This window comes from Haliotis cracherodii, unplaced genomic scaffold (assembly GCF_022045235.1).
Source record: "Haliotis cracherodii isolate W230 unplaced genomic scaffold, xgHalCrac1.p SCAF_6, whole genome shotgun sequence".
Classification (NCBI taxonomy): Eukaryota; Metazoa; Mollusca; class Gastropoda; order Lepetellida; family Haliotidae; genus Haliotis; species Haliotis cracherodii.
The window spans coordinates 67,344,786-67,366,471 of NW_027266319.1; the positions used below are offsets into that span (position 1 = coordinate 67,344,786).

At 41.4% G+C, this 21,686-nt stretch overlaps 1 protein-coding gene across 3 annotated transcripts in view; it reads right to left on the reverse strand.

Annotated features, from left to right (window-relative positions):
- Positions 1 to 21,686, reverse strand: part of LOC139444643 (ubiquitin carboxyl-terminal hydrolase 15-like) — a 44,738-nt gene that overhangs the window by 13,068 nt on the left and 9,984 nt on the right. Inside the window, exons 2-12 of one of the 3 annotated variants that reach the window (XM_071225563.1) lie at positions 21,379 to 21,506; positions 18,677 to 18,783; positions 15,316 to 15,466; positions 10,846 to 10,991; positions 10,200 to 10,255; positions 9,943 to 9,996; positions 8,936 to 9,095; positions 5,716 to 5,892; positions 4,795 to 4,953; positions 3,425 to 3,649; positions 2,488 to 2,571 (exon numbers count right to left, since the gene is read on the reverse strand). In XM_071225563.1, coding sequence (XP_071081664.1) covers positions 2,488 to 2,571; positions 3,425 to 3,649; positions 4,795 to 4,953; positions 5,716 to 5,892; positions 8,936 to 9,095; positions 9,943 to 9,996; positions 10,200 to 10,255; positions 10,846 to 10,991; positions 15,316 to 15,466; positions 18,677 to 18,783; positions 21,379 to 21,506 — 1,447 coding nt within the window. Of the gene's footprint in view, positions 1 to 2,487; positions 2,572 to 3,424; positions 3,650 to 4,794; positions 4,954 to 5,715; positions 5,893 to 8,935; positions 9,096 to 9,942; positions 9,997 to 10,199; positions 10,256 to 10,845; positions 10,992 to 15,315; positions 15,467 to 16,413; positions 16,559 to 18,676; positions 18,784 to 21,378; positions 21,507 to 21,686 lie in introns of those variants that run through there. The other 2 variants (XM_071225565.1, XM_071225566.1) reach the window with 2 other exon arrangements.

Consider the following 21,686-nt stretch of genomic DNA (forward strand, 5'->3'; position numbering starts at 1 on the left):
CACAGTAACATACACTCACGAAACGGTCTAACTAGAGAGTCTTGAACACACAGTAACATACACTCACGAAACGGTCTAACTAGAGAGTCTTGAACACACAGTAACATACACTCACGAAACGGTCTAACTTGAGAGTCTTGAGCACACAGTAACATACACTCACGAAACGGTCTAACTTGAGAGTCTTGAGCACACAGTAACATACACTCACGAAACGGTCTAACTTGAGAGTCTTGAGCACACAGTAACATACACTCACGAAACGGTCTAACTTGAGAGCCTTGAACACACAGTAACATACACTCACGAAACGGTCTAACTAGAGAGTCTTGAACACAGTAACATACACTCACGAAACGGTCTAACTTGAGAGCCTTGAACACACAGTAACATACACTCACGAAACGGTCTAACTAGAGAGTCTTGAACACACAGTAACATACACTCACGAAACGGTCTAACTTGAGAGCCTTGAACACACAGTAACATACACTCACGAAACGGTCTAACTTGAGAGCCTTGAACATACAGTAACATACACTCACGAAACGGTCTAACTTGAGAGCCTTGAACACACAGTAACATACACTCACGAAACGGTCTAACTAGAGAGTCTTGAACACACAGTAACATACACTCACGAAACGGTCTAACTTGAGAGCCTTGAACACACAGTAACATACACTCACGAAACGGTCTAACTTGAGAGCCTTGAACACACAGTAACATACACTCACGAAACGGTCTAACTAGAGAGTCTTGAACACACAGTAACATACACTCACGAAACGGTCTAACTTGAGAGCCTTGAACATACAGTAACATACACTCACGAAACGGTCTAACTAGAGAGCCTTGAACACACAGTAACATACACTCACGAAACGGTCTAACTTGAGAGTCTTGAGCACACAGTAACATACACTCACGAAACGGTCTAACTTGAGAGTCTTGAACACACAGTAACATACACTCACGAAACGGTCTAACTTGAGAGTCTTGAACACACAGTAACATATACTCACGAAACGGTCTAACTAGAGAGTCTTGAACACACAGTAACATACACTCACGAAACGGTCTAACTTGAGAGTCTTGAGCACACAGTAACATACACTCACGAAACGGTCTAACTAGAGAGCCTTGAACACACAGTAACATACACTCACGAAACGGTCTAACTTGAGAGTCTTGAACACACAGTAACATACACTCACGAAACGGTCTAACTTGAGAGCCTTGAACACACAGTAACATACACTCACGAAACGGTCTAACTAGAGAGTCTTGAACACACAGTAACATACACTCACGAAACGGTCTAACTTGAGAGTCTTGAGCACACAGTAACATACACTCACGAAACGGTCTAACTTGAGAGCCTTGAACACACAGTAACATACACTCACGAAACGGTCTAACTAGAGAGTCTTGAACACTCAGTGACATACACTCACGAAACGGTCTAACTTGAGAGTCTTGAACACACAGTAACATACACTCACGAAACGGTCTAACTTGAGAGTCTTGAGCACACAGTAACATACACTCACGAAACGGTCTAACTTGAGAGCCTTGAACATACAGTAACATACACTCACGAAACGGTCTAACTTGAGAGTCTTGAGCACACAGTTACACACTCACGAAATGGTCTAACTTGAGAGTCTTGAGCACACAGTAACATACACTCACGAAACACAAGCAATACTATCCACAGAGCAGCCGATATGGTTTATCCAGGGAAAAGTGTATAATTTTGAAGGTTTCTATTAAAATTCTGGTTTCAAGACGACCAGAGAAGGACCAAATTTGCATCAATCTTTCCTCCAGATCCTATTTTATATTATCAGTCACTGACAGCCTTGTTCTCTACATGTATACTGTAAATCTTGAAATTAACACGAGCGTGAATTAAATGCGAAAAGTGCGAGTGGTCTTTGTTCGCATTAATGAACCTTTGCATTTATGTCTCCAAAATGACTAGCAACAATAAGACGGCCTCCCTGCACACTTTGAATAGTGGAAATACCAACTTGAATATAAACATAAACACGGTTTATTACAGCAGTTGTAACAAGTATATAACAATGTCATTCAAAGAAAAGGAATTACACAATAGGCATCAAGTAAGTTATCAATGCTTGGGTCGAGAGTTCTACCCACACGTCAAACTCATTCAAATAAAAATATAAAAATCCTAATACTTAAACAGAATGCACAAAAAAAAACTGAAAATGGAAATGAAATTGATCCGAAATGAACTTTATGATGATGTGGGCAGTGCCTGAGAACCAAGACTATTATTTTTTTAGCCTTAAGGTACGGTTGGATTAAGGTAAGGCTTTGCATCATTCACATTGATATTGAGTCACATTTTTGGCAAGGGGTCAGCACTCCTATTACTAAGGAGAGGCATTAATTTCCAGATTTACAGTACAGATTTACAGTACATTCCGAGGAATCCTTCATTAGCAACAGACTCACTTTTTCTGATGGCACACCTACAAAGGAGGACAACGCCTTACAGATGTCTCCAACAATACCCATCTTAGGAACTGTCAGTTTGAACTGCAAACAGAAACAATATGACAGGATGACCGAAGCCTGTGTGTGAAGGACACCCCGGTGCTACAGGTACTTCCAACATTTAGCAAACAATTCTGGTTCTCTTGGCAATAACAATGAGCAAATGACATCAACAATAAACCTTTTTTGAAAATGGTTTTGGAATAACATTTACTTCTGGGAACAGAATTGTTTTCAGGAGGGCATGACTGAATGAATGTTGTTTTATGCCATACTAACAGCATGGTCATGGTAGCTTGTAGAGAGAGAGAGAGAGTTGGGTTTAACGACGCTTTTAACAGTATTCCAGTTATATCGTGGCGTGTCAGCTTAATGTGGGAGGAAAGCCGGAAGTGATGCAGGTCTCAGACATCTACCACTTCAGTGAAACCCACGAGCACGGGTATGGTGCTGACAAACCAAGAAACATAATCGGGGTGAACCAGGATTCGAACCCAAGATCATAGGTTTCTGGCGTGCCCAACTCTGCACAGCGAATTGCGGCGCCTTAGACAACTGAGCCACCCGTGCCCCCTGGTAGCTTGTAAATAACAATGCAAATCAGTGGTCGACAGCATGAGCATTATTCCACTCTGTCAGCCCTGGGTGACACTAAATAAGTCACACTTCTCAGCTACATTTTTGTGTCCTGCCATGCTCACAGGTGGCGCTGTGCTACTTCTGTCATCATGGGAGGTAACTCTATTACTTCTTGTTTTATTTATAGCAACGCTTCAAGTATTGTATGTACTTAAGTATCGATGATATCAAAGCTATCGGTGAATTGTTACAGCCCTACCACCACCCAATGAATCCCAAGGATCACATCCTTATAACCAGACAATCAGTTACCCACCTGCACGGGCTTTGCCTTGGGGGCGAGGGGCACCCAGAACACTTCCATCTGGCGTTCCTTCTTGATGGGGAGGGGCAGAGAGAGGTAACAGAACGGGTCAAAGGTCACAGAGATTTTGGAACACTCAGGACACTGCACTGTGGATTTGAGAAGTCCGTGAAATATGTCGACAATGATTGAATCATTCCTTTTGCGGTAATTGTCCCACGCCTCTGCTGCCACCATCTGGAAAGAGAGACGACAGATAAACACACAGAAACTGTTACATCTCAAGATAAACAACTGAACAAAAGATGAATTCTTTGTAGCATCTAGTGACTGATCCTATTGAATTTGCAGTTCATGAAAGACAAACATGAATTGTTCAGATACAATTAAACAATACTCATCACCAAAAGAAACTTGAACCATAGAAACATATAGCTTGTTTGTTGTTTAATCTTGTTTTACTCAGCAATATTCCAGCTATATGAAGGTGGTATGTAAATAATCAAGACCAGACAATCCAGTGATTGACATGAGCATCAATCCACACAGTTGGGATCAATGACATGCGTCAACCAAGTCAACGAGCCTGACCACCCAATCCTGTTAGTCGCGTGTTACGACAAGCGTAGTCACCTGTTACAGCAAGCATGAGTTGCTGAAGACCTATTCTACCCCGAATCCTCACGGGTCAGAAACATATAGAAAAGAATGTTTGTTAAGAAGAAATTTTTCTAATGTGTACCAATTAATGACAAAACTAAAATCAGTCAAGTTGTTACCAGTTAGTGACTTAATTCTTATCACGATTTGCCAATATGATTTCCAAACTTAACACACCAATCTTACACAAGATAAATGGTGCATCTAAAGTCATGGATCTATGACGTCACATGTGATGTGTTCATGAACATCGGTTCACACAACATAGCAGTATGTTCGTTTGTGTACAGAACCAATCTAATATCTCTTGAATATTAGTAAGTCTTAATATATTAACCAACTTGTATTTTCTTTTGGCGGCGAGTATATATAACAGTGCAAATTTCAAATCAACCATAAGTTTGTAACAAATGTAATATTTGGGATAACACTTTCTTTGTAAAGTAGATTCTTGTACTTTTTATGGTTGAGTCGCGTCCGGGATTTGAACCCACACTGCCAGAGTGAGGCATCCAATCGCCAGCACACAAAGTCAGCGGTCTAACCCACTCAGCCACCGAGGCCAGTCCGGCAACTGGTAGTCTAGATCACGTACTTTGTGTACCCCTCTGACAAGTGTAAATGCTGAGCTTATTTATAATGAATTATAGTTAAAAGAAATGGCAGTGTGCATCTCCGTGGCCATATCGTGGCCTCCACCACCGTGTGGACTGGGGACTGACCGAGTCTGGCCGTCCGTCGTCATCCTTCAGCTCCACGTAGGGCTTCTTCCGAATCCGGTTCATGTCTTCGTGAAGCCCGTCCAGCAGGAATGCCATCAGTTCCTGCGAGTCCTGCTGTTGGTAGCCAGAAAACTGGGGTGCGAACCGGCCCACTGCCACCTGCATATACAGATACGGTTCATACAAAATCTCATCTACCAAAAGGAATTTTATCAAATCTCATCTCCCCTCTCTATTCTTGCAAGTATTAAAGCTCCTGCGATAAAGGTATCACCATAAAAACACAGCAGCCACTAGTTCTGCTGTTTCATCTTGTCACATGGCCTATCTTCTCCATTTTACATAAAACAAATAATTAGTCTTGACGAGGTCAGTATGCGAAAACAAGGCCCTGAGGAGACGACCCAAGGTGGACTGACCTTACCAAGATTCTTTGTTGTCTCATACTGACCTCGTCAGACTAATTATTTGTTTTGTTATACCAAAATTCCAAAAGTTATCGAAGCCTTTAAACCATCACCTGTTTCATAACAGCAAAGACGTATACACATATCTTTGTATTTCTTTGATTACTTTAACTGAGCTGCAAACCGTGAAATGTTCGTACCAGACACAATCTTGCTCTCTAGACGAGTCAATATTCATCACGTGAAAGGTCAAACTAACCATGTGACGAGAAAATATTTGAGGTCAGTGTCAGTTACATGATTTGGGGGACTAATGTATTTTTTCGTCATGTGGTACGGAATAACCAAGAGAATTACAAGATTATTATTAGAGGCATAACAATATGATGTGTCGACACAGGTGAGGTGAGGTGAAATGGAGTTAATTGTCACATCAAAGATTATTGCACTTTCATTACGACGTGCATGGATGAGTGTGAGCTTGTCATACATTGGTCACAGTCTACAGTCTCACCTTGAAGTTCCTGGGTACTGTGTAGCTGTACCTTCCGGACCACATCGTCTTGATGAGCTCAGCGTAGGACTTTGCGATCTCCCCCTTGTTGCCGAGCGGGTTGTCCTCGTTCAGCTCCTTCTCCCACTTCTTGTCATCCATCATATGGTCCGTCAGCTGGGGCACGTTGCTCATACACTGAAACAGTTACACCATTACATGGGGCACGTTGCTCATACACTGAAACAGTTACACCATTACATGGGGCACGTTGCTCATACACTGAAACAGTAACACCATTACATGGGGCACATTGCTCATACACTGAAACAGTTACACCATTACATGGGGCACGTTGCTCATACACTGAAACAGTTACACCATTACAAGGGGCACGTTGCTCTCACACTGAAACAGTTACACCATTACATGGGGCACGTTGCTCATACACTGAAACAGTTACACCATTACAAGGGGCACGTTGCTCACACTGAAACAGTTACACCATTACATGGGGCACGTTGCTCATACACTGAAACAGTTACACCATTACAAGGGGCACGTTGCTCATACACTGAAACAGTAACACCATTACATGGGGCACGTTGCTCATACACTGAAACAGTTACACCATTACAAGGGGCACGTTGCTCTCACACTGAAACAGTTACACCATTACATGGGGCACGTTGCTCATACACTGAAACAGTTACACCATTACAAGGGGCACGTTGCTCTCACACTGAAACAGTAACACCATTACAAGGGGCACGTTGCTCATACACTGAAACAGTTACACCATTACATGGGGCACGTTGCTCATACACTGAAACAGTTACACCATTACATGGGGCACGTTGCTCATACACTGAAACAGTAACACCATTACATGGGGCACATTGCTCATACACTGAAACAGTTACACCATTACATGGGGCACGTTGCTCATACACGTTGCTCATACACTGAAACAGTTACAACATTACAAGGGGCACGGTGCTCATACACTGAAACAGTTACACCATTACAAGAGGCACGTTGCTCATACACTGAAACAGTTACACCATTACATGGGGCATGTTGCTCATACACGTTGCTCATACACTGAAACAGTTACAACATTACATGGGGCACGGTGCTCATACACTGAAACAGTTACACCATTACATGGGGCACGTTGCTCATACACTGAAACAGTTACACCATTACAAGGGGCACGTTGCTCATACACTGAAACAGTTACACCATTACAAGGGGCACGTTGCTCATACACTGAAACAGTTACACCATTACAAGGGGCACGTTGCTCACACTGAAACAGTTGCACCATTACAAGGGGCACGTTGCTCATACACTGAAACAGTTACAACATTACATGGGGCACGTTGCTCATACACTGAAACAGTTACACCATTACAAGGGGCACGTTGCTCATACACTGAAACAGTTACACCATTACAAGGGGCACGTTGCTCATACACTGAAACAGTTACACCACTACAAGGGGCACGTTGCTCTCACACTGAAACAGTTACACCATTACAAGGGGCACGTTGCTCATACACTGAAACAGTTACAACATTACAAGGGTCACGTTGCTCATACACTGAAACAGTTACACCATTACAAGGGGCACGTTGCTCTCACACTGAAACAGTTACACCATTACAAGGGGCACGTTGCTCTCACACTGAAACAGTTTCCACTATTACAAGGGGCACGTTGCTCACACACTGAAACAGTTACACCATTACATGGGGCACGTTGCTCATACACTGAAACAGTTACACCATTACAAGGGTCACGTTGCTCATACACTGAAACAGTTACACCATTACAAGGGTCACGTTGCTCATACACTGAAACAGTTACACCATTACAAGGGGCACGTTGCTCTCACACTGAAACAGTTACACCATTACAAGGGGCACGTTGCTCTCACACTGAAACAGTTTCCACTATTACAAGGGGCACGTTGCTCACACACTGAAACAGTTACACCATTACATGGGGCACGTTGCTCATACACTGAAACAGTTACACCATTACAAGGGTCACGTTGCTCATACACTGAAACAGTTACACCATTACAAGGGGCACGTTGCTCTCACACTGAAACAGTAACACCATTACAAGGGGCACGTTGCTCATACACTGAAACAGTTACACCATTACATGGGGCACGTTGCTCATACACTGAAACAGTTACACCATTACATGGGGCACGTTGCTCATACACTGAAACAGTAACACCATTACATGGGGCACGTTGCTCATACACTGAAACAGTTACACCATTACATGGGGCACGTTGCTCATACACGTTGCTCATACACTGAAACAGTTACAACATTACAAGGGGCACGGTGCTCATACACTGAAACAGTTACACCATTACAAGGGGCACGTTGCTCATACACTGAAACAGTTACACCATTACATGGGGCATGTTGCTCATACACGTTGCTCATACACTGAAACAGTTACAACATTACATGAGGCACGGTGCTCATACACTGAAACAGTTACACCATTACAAGGGGCACGTTGCTCATACACTGAAACAGTTACACCATTACAAGGGGCACGTTGCTCATACACTGAAACAGTTACACCATTACAAGGGGCACGTTGCTCATACACTGAAACAGTTACACCATTACAAGGGGCACGTTGCTCACACTGAAACAGTTGCACCATTACAAGGGGCACGTTGCTCATACACTGAAACAGTTACACCATTACAAGGGGCACATTGCTCATACACTGAAACAGTTACACCATTACAAGGGGCACGTTGCTCTCACACTGAAACAGTTTCCACTATTACAAGGGGCACGTTGCTCACACACTGAAACAGTTACACCATTACATGGGGCACGTTGCTCATACACTGAAACAGTTACACCATTACAAGGGTCACGTTGCTCATACACTGAAACAGTTACACCATTACAAGGGGCACGTTGCTCATACACTGAAACAGTTACACCATTACAAGGGGCACGTTGCTCTCACACTGAAACAGTTACACCATTACATGGGGCACGTTGCTCATACACTGAAACAGTTACACCATTACAAGGGTCACATTGCTCATACACTGAAACAGTTACACCATTACATGCGGCACGTTGCTCATACACTGAAACAGTTACACCATTACAAGGGTCACGTTGCTCACACACTGGAACCGCCCTTACATCACTACTACAACAGATGAGGGAGACGAGCAGCTCACCTGCAGGGCAGAGTTCATGAAGCAGGTGTTGCCGAGGTTGGCCAGTCCACACAGTCCGGGGTTGGCTGCGCCGCTGCCTTTACTGTAGCCAGAGTCATAGCTGCCGTAACTGTAGCCTGACTCGTAGTTACCTGAACCACCGCCATAGCCGCCACCCGATCTGGAGACACAGTGCAAGCACAATGAGGAAAAGGGGCGACAGATGGTATAATCATCAATGACCTTGTGGCTTCACAATGGCCTCTACATACAAAACTTCAGCATGCATTACTGTCAAAATCTGTTCTATCTGGCAGCATTATAAACTGTTTTAGTCTACCAGTCCTTATAACATTTAGCAAAACCCTTGATAATGGGCAATTTCTACTAGTCCTTGTGATACCTTAACTATTGGACAGTTTGGCAAGGACCATAGGACTAGAGCCAATTTCTAACGCTGTCTGGATATCAAAATATCTGTTTTGAGGGGGTTTACAGCAGAAAAGAATTGATATGATGCCATGATGTGTTTGAAATAGGCAATGTTTGATTTCATGCGTTCTACCCCTGCTCAGAAAACAGTCAGTGACTTCAGCCCCAGATGCCCAAGGAAAATGAATGTGATTAGCCACAGTCGGCACTATTCCAGCTTTATCATGGCTGACTGTAAATATCGAACTGTGCAATCAACAAGCCACTGACAAGTAAGTGTGGTTGGTATAAACAGTCATTCTGTTAATGCTCTAATGATGTTCAGGTAGTACACTGTAAACTGATCAGATGTTGGGGTATACACACAATTCGGTTTCCGTTTGTTGTTTAACACCGCACTCAGCATTATTCCAGCTATATGACGGCGGTTTGTAAATAATCATATCCACGCAATTGAGATACGATGAGATGCATCAGCCAAGTCAGCGAGGATGACTACCCAATCCAGTTAGTAGTCTTTAACGGGTTGCTGATGAGCTATTCCAACCAAGATCTTCATGGGTGTGCAGAATTCAGGTGTGTGTTCATGTACGTACCTGGTTGTGTAGGACGAGCGTTCATAGGAGCCGGTGGAGTTGTAGCTACTTGTGCTGCAAATAACAATGTGGCACATGTACGTGCAGTCACACCTCACAATATTTCCAAATGAAGACATTTTTGAAAGTTACATCACCTGGAGTTTCGTGAAGAAGAAAACATTCAAGCCAGCACATGTGAGGTGATAATCTCACTACATCAGTAGGTATGAGGGAATAGTATTAGACAAAACATGGTTCATGTACCAATGACATACCTTTTTGCTTGTCGTGGCCATGTACCATCTTCATTCTTCTCCTCAATAACAATCACCTGGAAGAGGACGAAAAGAGTGAGTGAGTGGGTATGGACCAGACGATCCAGTGATTGATATCATGAGCATGAACACCCAACCAGCGAGCCTGACCACCCGATCCCATTAGTTGCATCTTACGACACGCATAGTCGCCTTTTTCAGCAAGCATGGGTTGCTGAGGACCTATTCTATCCCGGATTTGGTTTGGTGGTTTGGTATAGTGAGTGAATGAGTTTGGTTTTACACCGCTTTTAGCAATATTCCAGCAATATCAAGGCGGGGGACATCGGAAATGGGCTTCACACGTTGTACTCACTTGGGGAATTGAAACCGGGTCTTCGGCTGACGAGCGAATGAATTTAACAACTAGGCTACCCCACCATCCTGATGCTTGGTATAGAAAGCTACAGAGGGTGTATCAATGTCATCTGTACATGCTGTATGTGCAACATCCACAACAAAGCATGAACCTCCTCAACTGAGGTCGGACGCCTTGTCCACATGATGAAGGGGTTAACCCCATCAGCAGGCTGAATGGGAAGGAGGCCAGGACGACATCGTGCCCTCCCTCCTACACTTGAACGCCCGCCCCGCTGGTCATGTTTACCTGTCCCTGGTAGAGTCCCGCATCCTGCAGCGTGTTGTCGGGCTTGTTGAGGTGCTCGTAGGTGGAGCTCATGTACCGGTTCCACAGCCTCACCTCCTTGTCCTCCGAGATGCTGAACTCCTGCCTCATCATCTTCTCCAGCTCAGCTGCACAACACATGGATACAGGTCAAGGTCAAGGGCAGGTCAAGGACAGGTCAAGGTTCTTACAACTCCATATTCCAACACTAGCATACAATGAAACCTTGTTAATCTGGACGACACCACTTCCAATGAAATCATTGACTTAACACATTTCTCCATCTTCCCAAGGCAAGGGAGTTAACTGACTACAAGTGTCTGGTATATTATACAGATACAACTTTGAACAAGCAAATGGGCTGCTGGTCATATTACCAGTAAAATATGAAATACAAGACAGCCGCAACTCTTTATCTTTCAGGATATATTACAAGTAAAATATTATTCTTAATAAGGTGTCATCCGAACCTCACTTTGAAATCAACGTAACTACAATTACAACATCTAATATTCTAGACGTTTTTAATTATTAACTCAAACATACATTGTGCCCTCAGGTTACGGTTGTTATTGTCTACACTACTGGAGGAGAAGGCAGAGATGGATAGCGGGAACCAGCTGACCACATTAAATGTGCTGGACAAAGCAGATGGTGGGGGAGGTGAGGTGAAATGGGGTTTAACGTCGCGTCCAAGATTATTGCACTTATATAGCGACGTGCATGTACGTTGTGTGTGTGTGTGTGTGTGTGTGTGTGTGGGGGGGGGTTGCTTGTACTAGTCCGGACTGATGCCGATTTATAGTGCTAGCTCACTGAGATACCATGCCGCAGTTTAACATGAATATCCCACTCAGACACAGTATACTGACTCCGAGCCGACCAGTCCTTGTTTTAGCCCCTTAATGCTGAGCGCCAGACAGGGTAACAACAAGTACCATCTTTTAACATCGTTTGGTATGACGCAGCCAGGGATCGAACCCCGGACCTTCCGCTCTCCGGGCGGACGCCCTACCACTAGACCATGGAGGCGGTCATGGAGGGGGAGGAGCAGGTGAGCTATTTTCAGACTGCCGTCATATAGCTGGAATATTGTTGAGTGCAGCGTTAAACAATAAAGAAAAGGTGAGCTACAAGCCAAATCATGATTGGGAATTGCAATATTGGAACTTAATAAAATTCAATATGTTGTCTTGTTTTATTTGATGTGCGCTGCAGTCAGCAATATTCCCGCCATATCACGGCAGCCGGGACCAGGGCACTGCTTCACAAGGCGATAGTAGCGCTAAGATGATCGTAACCCATACTTAACTCACGACAGTCGTAGCGCTACAATCACTTTGTGGAACGGCGCCCGGGACAACGGTAATCTGTAGACATGACACACAACCAGTCAAGTCACCACCATACAGGCGACTTTTACATACTGCTGTTTGTTTAGAGCTTGCAAGCACAACTTGATGGATGAGACTGTATGACTTTGTATAGAAGGGATGAGATGGAAAAAATGTGTTGGGTAAGGGTGGAATAGAAACGTGAGAATGTTGGAAAATTGAGATACTAGCAGCATTCAGTGCATCAATAGATTCATTTTTTAAAAGAAAGGCAGTGGCAAGATGCACCCACGTCTCAATACATGATGTGTACATTGACATGTTGTTTGGTTGTCATGCTTGCTGAGTCAAGGATTTTGAGTCTTGTCAAATCTTTACAAGGATAAATTATAGGAAAACAGGAATGAAGAAAATGGAATATTTTAACTTTCCACTCTGAAGGCCAAAACGATGATTTAAAAACAAAAGTTATTTTACCATGTTTTCTTCTCGTTTTGACAAAATGGAACATTCAGATATACATACTGAACCATCTAACATGGAAAAAGACCACAGCCAACTTTTCAGGCCACTAAGTGTGAACTGCTTCCAGGACTCGACATGAAATAATGACTGAACAACAGAATACCAATAAACAGACAATGAACAAATCTCATGACTTAGAAGCATGACCACACTCTCTGACAGGGAAACAATTCATGCAAGCTGGTTAGTAGGCCTAGCATCAGTGCAACACAAACAGCATCTGGTCTGGGCATATGTACGACATTGGTACACTGTCTGCAGTCTTGTCACAGCTTCACATTCACCTAAATTATCTATCATGTCTATAGGTGCACTGACATTCAATTCATCATATGAACTTAAGTACTATCAATAAAATACTTCTTATTTCAAACTTTATCTAACTTCTCATCTTTAAATCAAAATTAAACATTCTAGCACATTTAGCATGTTTAGCAGTGATGCCGAGTAGAAGAAAATTTCATACGTAATGGGTATGCACAGATAATGTGTAGATAATGGCACTTGATTCATACATATCTGTATTGATTTTAAAATATTTTCAAAACTGTGGGAAAGCACATTATTTTCTCAGCATTTCTCTGAATAAGGATATAAAGATTCCAATATGTACTAGCCCAACATGCGTAATAGTACATTTTCCGTATTACCATGGTAACCACAGCACATTCGTTTTGAGAAATGAGTATTTCTTCTTAATATGTGTTACAGGAATCGACATGTATCCAAACGAGCCAAATGTTCAAGATGGTTTCCGACAGAGAAATTAGGCATCCATAACTTTAACTTCCAAGAATGCAAGCAGAGAAGATTCCCCAAAATCAAAGACTCCAGACAATGTAGGCATTTGTAAATTTGTAAATTTAGGTAGGATAAGTTTAAAAATCATCTATTTGATATATAGATGGGAGTGAAATAGTGAAATCATTGAGGGAAGTCCCTTATCTCTGCCTACAGATGATAAATTGATATTGTCTTTGTCAAGAGTGGTGACATTTAACATAATTTTTAGTGGTCTGCAACATCTGTTGTTGCCATCTACCTAATGGTATAAATCCACAAGGAAGTGTCACTTGTCCACCCTGAATGTCACCAGTCCCGGACTACAGGACTTATCTTACTTGCCACCCCTGTGATATCATCAGAAAAAATCAAAAGTTCAAGGCCATGGGTCGTAGCTCAAGGTCAGAAGTGCCAAAGCCGCACTTCCACCTCAGAGTTAAAAGAAAGCCTTTGGCATTCATCAATAACACATTGGCACTAGAGTGAGTGAGTGAGTTTGGTTTTACGCTGCTTTTAGCAATATTCCAGCAATATCACGGTGGGGGACACCAGAAATGGGCTTCACACATTGTACCCATATGGGGAATCAAACCCGGGTCTTTGGCGTGACGAGCGAACGCTTTAACCACTAGGCTACCCGACCGCCCCCATTGGCACTTGACATAAACTTGCCTGACCTAGTTATATGTTCCCAGACATTTTGTCAACTTCACAATCTATTCAGTTCAATCTATTCTCTATTGATGACAAACAACCATCTTACACTGTCATTTGAAAGACTTGTTTAAAAACCAAACATCATTCCTACCCATCTTCAGGTTAGTGGCATAAATTGAATCATACAAATTTTGTTCTAATTCTTGTTAGTTTCAAAAGTTGGAACTATTTTCAATATCTAATGAGAACCCGGATGGAAGTGGTTTGGTCCAAAAGAGGCTTCTGTTCAAGTATTTAGTTGCAAAAGTAACATCACACAAAAACAACTTCACTCTTAAGAAATAGAATGTTGAATGTGTCATCATGGTATATGTACTATTTATTTCATCTCAGTGTGGGGCGAGGATATCAATTCTAACCAGGCCACTCGATGAGAAACAATGTCTGTCAACCACCAAGGAATATCCTGTATATCGCCCTTCTACCAGTATGCAACAAGGCACGTTTAATTACTTGGTCTACAAATCTGACGAGCCAAGATTAAAAACAAATGAAAATAAAACAGTTTTTATCCATCACACAGACTGTTGATTAACATGAAAGTAGCTTTTGTTTGTTGTTTAACGCCGCATTCGGCAATATTCCAGCTATATGAAGGCGGTCTGTAAATAATCGAGTCTGGACCAGACAATCCAGTGATTGACATCATGAGCATCAATCCACACAGTTGGGATCGATGACATGCATCAACCAAGTCAGTGAGCCTGACCACCCGATCCCGTTAGTCGCATCTTACGACAAACATAGTCGCCTTTTACGGCCAGCATGGGTTGCTGAAGACCTTTTCTATCCCGGATCTTCACGGGTCACTAAATTATGTAAATAGAAGCAAGTAAGTAACCCACTGATTTTCAATTAAAAAAACTATTGGGGTTTGGAGGTTCGCTGATGATCGAATTTATGAAATAACTTTAAAAATATGTTTTTCACTAACGACTATGGATTTGGAAGAGCCAGATGTGTAAACCAAGTGATTAAAAACACAAGGCCTGAGTAAAACAACTAGACTGACGCAATGGCAAACAAAAAACGCAACAGTCGGGAAGTAAACAGTTGATGGTGGTCACAACCGTAACAGTGAACTGAGGTGTACCTATGGTTGCTGCTCGACTGACATCTCTTGTCAGTGATTGTTCTTTACTTTGTGGGCCATAGCGGCTGAGAACTACATTGTAGAGGTATACCTCCACCTTTAGCTGTTTCAGATACATTCCGTCCTCAATAACACACCTACTGACGGGGCCCTGCAAGGAACAAAAGCATGCAAGACTACAGACAGTCTACATCATGGAAGAGAAACTACTTCCCTAAACACTCCTGTCGTCACTTACAGCAACTCTCATTCAGCCAATGCTCCAAGAGGCATAGTATATGAGACGTTAATGAGAAAATCAAGTTTGCTTCCGTCGATGAGATTAGGAATTTTTGTACACAAAATTTGAAAGAATTTAAAAAGACAATTAAAATTATTCATGACCCAGGTGTTTGAAAGGTGTATGGCCACTCCTGAAGCAGAACACACGATATTAATGATGGCATGAGTTGTTAGAGAGTGAGGACAAAGTGATGTAAGCTTGTTTCTCCACGTCGACCACCATGGCCGACGTACTCAGGACGTCCGGGTGACTGTACTGGACTTGTGTTGACCTGCACAAGGGTCAGTACAGACACCCTATACACAGACTGGACTTCAAGAAATCTGACTTCAAATAACAATTGTTGTGTTGGAAAGAAAAGGGAGCATTTTCAACTTCAAAGTCAAATTTCTTAAGTTCCACCAAGCAACGACACTGACTACACAACAAAGCTTCCATAGAATGCACACACACACAAATAAAGAAAAAGTCTTTTTCTTAATTTCATAAAGATGTCTTAAAAATAGAGACATCATAAAATTCAAAACACATCTTTCATATATATATATATTTTGTAACAAAATTAATATTTGCATACAAAAATTATAAACGTATCAAAATGGGGAGATAAAAAGCAATATATCAAGAAGATCAAATACATGTTTTATATATCCTATTGCCAAACATTGTCTGTGTGTGCAAGTATTGGTGGAAGCCCTGATGAGTATCAGACAGTACAACATCTATCTGTAGCTAACTACATCATGGATCCAACACCCATGCCATGCAACCGACTGACCCACAACCGATCGCGGATCGACTGTACATAGCTGTACCTATGGTATCGGCTCTGCTGAACTGGCGAGTGATGAACTTGTTATGATCCGAGTTGGGACTCAGCTTGAGGTCCAACAGATAGACCTCCACCTTACAGTGCTTAACAAACATGCCCTGCTCGATAACCTTCCGCAAAATGGGGTTCTGGACAGGGAAATAAACGACCTGGCATTAATAAACTATTGTTTGTTTGTTTGTTTCTTGTTTATCGCCACACTCAGCAATATTCCAGCTATATGAGGGCGGTTCGTAATAATTGAGTCTGGACCAAGAATCCAGTGATTGACATCATGAGCATCGATCCATGCAAGGGATACAATGATGTGTATCAAACAACCCATCGCGTTAGTTGCCTCTTATGACAAGCATAGTCGCCTCTTACTGCAAGCATGGGTTGCTGAAGACCTATTTTCTACCTGGATCTTCACGGGTCACACTCCCAACTTAATAGGGCTGGCTAAAAAGATCGATGATCGTAATTACCAGCAACGGGAAGATATATTAACGAAAGAAACGAAAATTAACATGAAACTGCTGTCACTGATATTACTGTATTCGACGTAATAAGCACCCAGGGCGCTCTCAAAATTAGACATAGGGGACTCTTATTAGAATATTATTTTAGTGAGAAAAAAAACAGAGTTAAAAGAAAAAATTTGTGGTTTATGCTGACAGCCTGAAATGTTTATGTACCACAGATATATTTTTCCAGATTTTAATTGCCCATAATTAAGTGAGTGAGTGAGTGAGTATGGTTTTACGCCTCTTTTAGCAATATTCCAGCAATATCACGGCGGGGGACACCAGAAATGGGCTTCACACTTTGTACCCATGTCGGGAATCGAACCCGGGTCTTCGGCGTGACGAGCGAACGCCTTAACCACTAGGCTACCCGACCGCCCCCCATAATTAAATGTGCATATAACACATGAGTGCGTATTATACGCGAATAAATAAGTCTTGGGTACATTGATCAATCGGAAGGGGTGCTAATTAGGATTGTTCATTGGCCAATATATTAGCAAATATCACCGTGGGCGCTTATTACGTCGAATACGGTAACTCACATTACTATTGTGATGCAATATAGTTTTCATTTACCAAAATAGACTTGTCATGATCAGTTGTTGAAGAAAGCAACTGTTTTTGTTACATATCAAATGTGGCATGAAATCTGTTGAATTCTTTTGGGACTTTCTTGCATATTTGCTTAAAGTTCTTTCTCCAATATTTATCAATAATTGATCACTACTTAGTGATTATCGATCTCTATGATCTATATCGATAGCCAGCCCTACAACTATGAATGGCTAAGACAACTATTTCTCAACAATTTCTTGGCTCAGAAATTACTGAGCATTCATTACATACATACATACATACATACATACATACATACATACATACATACATACATACATACATACATACATACATACATACATACAAACCATGTCTCATAGAATGAAAACCTTTTACCCCAAATACTCTCATATTTTTTACAATGAAATCAGATCAGTTCTGTCTTAATTCTGTGACAGTGTTACAGGAGAAATGCTGCATTTCTGCAGGACAGAGCTACAGTGTAATAAGCTGCATATTTCCGTAAAATACCCCAAAAAACTATTCAAAACCCAAATACTTTCAATTACCTTGCATACAGAAATGCATACATTAATTGGAAAACGCAATATTTAGAAAACAGCTCGCGCAAATACCCAATGAAGTTTTTCAACATGCATGCAAAGGAGCTTATTTCCAAAATACAATTACGAGCCAATTTACTCTCCAAGTCAAGCCTATATTTAGGACCATTATATACATCTAAAACATGACTTATTTTTTTTTAATTCTGAAAATGCTTACTAATTTTGGGAAAAACCCAATAGGGGCATGAATAGATGAGTGAAGGAATATTGGTTACCCTATGAAAAATGAAATAACCCAATTAAAATAGAAACCTTTGAGAAAAAACTCAATTGCTCAAAAAGTTATCTGGAGCTCTGATAGGACTGTCATCAAAGACAGCCATGGCTACATAACATTACAAACTGTGACAGGACCAGGAGAAGGTTTAACTTGCAATTTAACACATCCAAAATGCATATGATTTTTCTTTGCCATTCCAGTGAAAAGGTGTGCCAAGTTCATTATAATATACATCCACATCATTCACAGACTTTAAAGATAGAGTAAGAATTCTCCTGAAGCAATATGAGACCAATACCACACGAGAGCCCCCAGGACAAAGTGGTAGCTCACCTGTCCCTCGACGATGCCATACCAGGACAGCAGCTTGTTCCAGGCCTCGGCTGGGAACAGCGTGTAGTCCAGGTCATCCACGAGGTGCTCCTTGAGCTGGCCATTCTCTACAACACAGGCAAAATATTAGAATGAACAAAATTCATATAAAAATACCTTCTACATCTTAAAATTAATAGGTCTTTGGGTGGGGTTTGCGAGATTTTTCATGCCCCAAACCCCCAAATACATGTGACATTTTTTCATGCCTAAAAAAACCAAATACATGTTACATATTTTCATGCCAACCTCGAATACATGTAATATTTTTTCATGCCCAAAAACCCCAAATACATGTGACATTTTTTCATGCCTAAAAACCCCAAATACATGTAACATATTTTCATGCCCAAAAAAACCAAATACATGTAACATATTTTCATGCCCAAAAACCCCAAATACATGTAACATATTTTCATGCCCAAAAAACCCAAATACATGTACATGTAACATATTTCCATGCCCAACCCACCCCAAATACATGTAACATTTTTTTATGCCCAACCACCCCACTACCTTCTAAATAATGTTACAATTTATAGATAAACTCTCCATTTGAAAAAATATAACTATGTCATTTTTTCATGCCCCCCCCCACCCCACCCTCATATAGTTGTGAAATGTTTTCACGATCTCCCTTCCTTTTTTGTGTTATTTTCTTCATTCTTTAGTGAAAGGAACATTTAGCATGTATAGCTTATTTTTGTTATTTTGACAATGCTTACAAATGATTTACATCTGCAAACTTGTGTCTCTTGGCCTGATACAAAGGGGGGCTAGTGTGACCCAATAATGATGTGACAGTTCGTCATCACCTGTCACTGTCATCAATCAACTTTATCCAAATCAGAACGGTCGCAACGAACTCAGTAATAGAACTACAGCAAGACAAACTACTCAAAACACATGACCTTATGAATGACCTTCAAAGTCACCTTGACCTCTTGACCTCAAATGAATATTACCCTAATAGTTCAAGGCCCCACCTTGAGCATGCAAGAGATGACAATTTGTTAAATGGGTAGAAAGTCAACAGTTCTTAAGACTTCATGTAGCAACAGTCATTTAGGAAGCAACATTAAAACTGAGCTCCAGATAAGCTTTTGGTGTTGTGGGCATTTTACCCATGCATTTTAAAATCATTGGGTATCAGTAATTCTATCTGCGTATTCAAATTTCTGTTACCCACTAGTTTTTACACATGTGGGTATTTAAGTTAAATATTTAAAAAGACTATTCATCTGGTCCCTGCAAACTGGTGTTGTGTGGGTTCGAGAGCTTTATAGGACTCAAAAATACCACGATACTTCCACAAGAAAGTGTGATGGCAAATGATCATGATGTAACTGTCATCGCGGAGTTTGGCAAGGTTGACGGAATGCTCGTTTATAATTTCAAAATAAGTTGCTGATTTGCTAATTGAATACGCAGGGTTACTTCACAACATTTTGATGATGCGCACAAACTATATTTTTGTAGTGTATCTGTAATGTTCGCTGCATATTTGATACGCTTGGATTTTATTTTACTGCATATTTCTGCATTTCTGATGCATATTTTACGCAGATACGCAGCTTATCTGGAGCTCTGTTAAAAGGACAAAGTCGATACATGAAAAAATGATGGTTGTTACTCCTTGAAGTGATTCACAGGTCGCTAACTTCTTATCATGATTATCACTTGTCAAAGTATATGTAATACTCAGAGTATAAACAACCTCCAACGAGTACAGATTACCTGTTCCGAGTGAATGAATGGTGTTAATCTTGTGCCTTTGGTGAGGGACAGATAATCCATAAATCCGAGTTACGGGTTGATTATTCTATATATATTACTCATTGACATTTAAGAGGGAAAATGAAGAAAAGCGTAAGAAAGGTCAACCGTACAGATAAACTTCAATGAAGGCAGCCTATTGTGCAGATTACATCATGTAATAAATTTGTGACATCAGGAACAATAGATGACATCGTATCATATTTTCCCCACCAATTAAGCACTGTGATGTATTAAGGCTTCAACTGACCAATCACATGTTCAAATATCAAACAGGTTTTACACACATCCATTCTACCCTTATGGGTAAAATACAAAATATATCTCTCAAATGGTCCCAAAAACAAAACCTGGAGGGATAAATTCCATCTTCGAGAGGCAAGGGCATTATGTAACTATAAAAGTCCAGTTTCCACCCGTGCCGAACTAGTCTGGAATTTCCAGGTTCAATCATAGCGCCACTAGTGGCTATTACAAGTTATGTCCCTCCTACTGACCAATCAGATTCCACCTCTTATGTCACATGCAATGGCTTCAAACAAAATTGAGGCGCGCAGTCAAGACAATCTGATCGATAATCAAGATCTATATTGAAATAAAATGGCTAAGTGCATAAAAAAACATGAAAAGATTTGCAAAACATCTGTCGACACCCAGTTGGCGGTACACATGCTTTGCAAATACTTCAGTTGACCAAAATCTACACGCTGAAATCTATAATGTTTAAGAACCAGATGTCTAGTTCGTAACATGATTTTGATTGGACTATGCATAGGCCCCTTTGTCCAGCCAAAATGTAACTCCGGAATTCCATCTAGTTCGGCAAGGATTATCTGTGCAAGCCGTTGGAATAAGCCTTCCAGTGTTGACACAGTATACACTTATACCTTTAAGAAGAGCGGAGTTGTCTACCGGTCCTGGGTTGGTGCTTTCATCCCCGACACTGCAGGAGTCCCAGCTGTCGTAGCCCACAAACTTCTTCCACTGCTTGAACCATTTGATGTCCACGAGGTACCTGCAACACACACATTTGGTCAGGTTTTCGAGGAAAATAATCCCAGTTTATATTTTTAAACCTGGTCAAGGGGAGGTAATTTCGCCGGAGTTGTTTTAGTGGAACCTACGTTATGGGGAGATAACTCCAGTTGAACTAGCCCTTCTATTTTTGTGCATGCTACAAGAGGCACTGTCATTT